The sequence below is a fragment of the Pundamilia nyererei genome, unplaced genomic scaffold (assembly GCF_000239375.1).
Source record: "Pundamilia nyererei isolate P.nyererei 1_Seehausen unplaced genomic scaffold, PunNye1.0 scaffold00447, whole genome shotgun sequence".
NCBI classification, from domain to species: domain Eukaryota; kingdom Metazoa; phylum Chordata; class Actinopteri; order Cichliformes; family Cichlidae; genus Pundamilia; species Pundamilia nyererei.
The window spans coordinates 21,896-23,323 of record NW_005187848.1 but is presented as its reverse complement, the minus strand read 5'-3'; the positions used below and the strand labels follow the sequence as shown (position 1 = coordinate 23,323).

General features: G+C 38.9%; 1 protein-coding gene across 1 annotated transcript in view; it reads left to right on the top strand.

Annotated features, from left to right (window-relative positions):
- pltp (phospholipid transfer protein) overlaps window positions 1–1,304 on the top strand; it is a 17,659-nt gene extending 16,355 nt beyond the window's left edge. Inside the window, exon 7 of the mRNA XM_005753665.1 lies at window positions 311–1,304. Within this exon, the coding sequence (XP_005753722.1) occupies window positions 311–430 (120 nt within the window). The 3' untranslated portion in view covers window positions 431–1,304. The remainder of the gene's footprint in view (window positions 1–310) is intronic.
- Window positions 1,305–1,428: the final 124 nt, after the last annotated feature.

Genomic DNA, 1,428 nt, shown 5'->3' with positions numbered 1-1,428 from the left:
GGACCAATTTTGTGTTCTCCATTCTTTACGCACCGGTTTGAGCACCGTTTGAGCACCGGCACCGTTTCAAAAGTACCGATTTGGCACCGGTATCGGATAAAACCTAAACGATACCCATCCCTAAATACCACCATCAAAAAAAACAATTTACAAAAAAATTACAATTGTGACCGTCACACATTTTTTTTTATAATAAAGTCTTGTATTATCATTTTATTTGTTTTAGGCTTTCTTTTTTTAAAAGTCAGATTTATGCAGAAATAAACTCAGTGCTGCCCCCTGGCTGACAGGAGCTGTTCCATCTCTGCAGGGTTTCATCGTGATCGGAGCAAATCTTCACTTCAGCAAAGGGCTGAGAGAAATGGTGGTAGGAAGCTCAGAGATGGAGCAACAGACTGCCAACTCCACCGCCACCACCAGCACTGCCTAAATGTTCATATGCAGGGTTTACATAGATCTACAATTAATGTGAATATATACAACACATCATTAAAAGGATGAGTATATGATGAACAGATCAGAAAAGAACTGACAGCAGCACAGTGAGCCTTACACCTTGCAATGAGTCCAAACTAACAAGGTTACAGTTACAGACACTATTACTCCTTCTCACAGTTTAATGTATTATTCGTAGATTATCTTCAAGATTACAGGTAATTATAGTTCAGACAGTGTTGTTCACCATAGGTCACATGCACGCTGACGCTGTGAAGGTCATACAATATAAATACGAAGGACTGAATTAAACATGAAGGGAAACACTTGTATCCATGACAACACTGTGTCAGAACAACTCGAAAGTTGCCCCTCCTCTGAGGGTGTTGTTCCAGTGGGCAGAAAAGTGATCACGTGGTAGCTGTCAAGGTTTATATCTTTAACCTTTTGTTAGTTTATTCTAAAGAACTGACGTTCTGCCCGAGAACATCAATTTATATTTCATGTTCTCTCTAAAATCTCTCACTTCATGTTGATTCATGTTGTTTCTATTTACACCTGAATGTCAGGTAGCTGGAAGCCTCCTCATTGGCTCAGTTTACACATGAAACACGATTCATCACTGTCAAGCCGATTGGGGAGGAAATGCTTCGCTGTCTGATGTACTTAGATGTCTTTGACCTGATGAATCTTTCGCTTTTTGTCTCATTAGGAAGTGTAAACAGGTTAAAACTACATGATAATACTGGAAACCACTCAGGAGATTTTATCTTTCATCTGTGCTGTTGCTGGCAAACCTGTCTCACCTGTACTTACCTGAACATTAAAGATTATGGACCTGTTCAAAATAAACTGAAAGCTAAACCTGACACCTGTCAGCAGTTTATTTTTGATTATTGTAGGGTCTACCTTACAATATAAAGTGCCTCTAGGTGACTTGTTTTGATTTGGAGCAGTATAAATAAAATTGAATCGAACTGAATTAAAACTTCC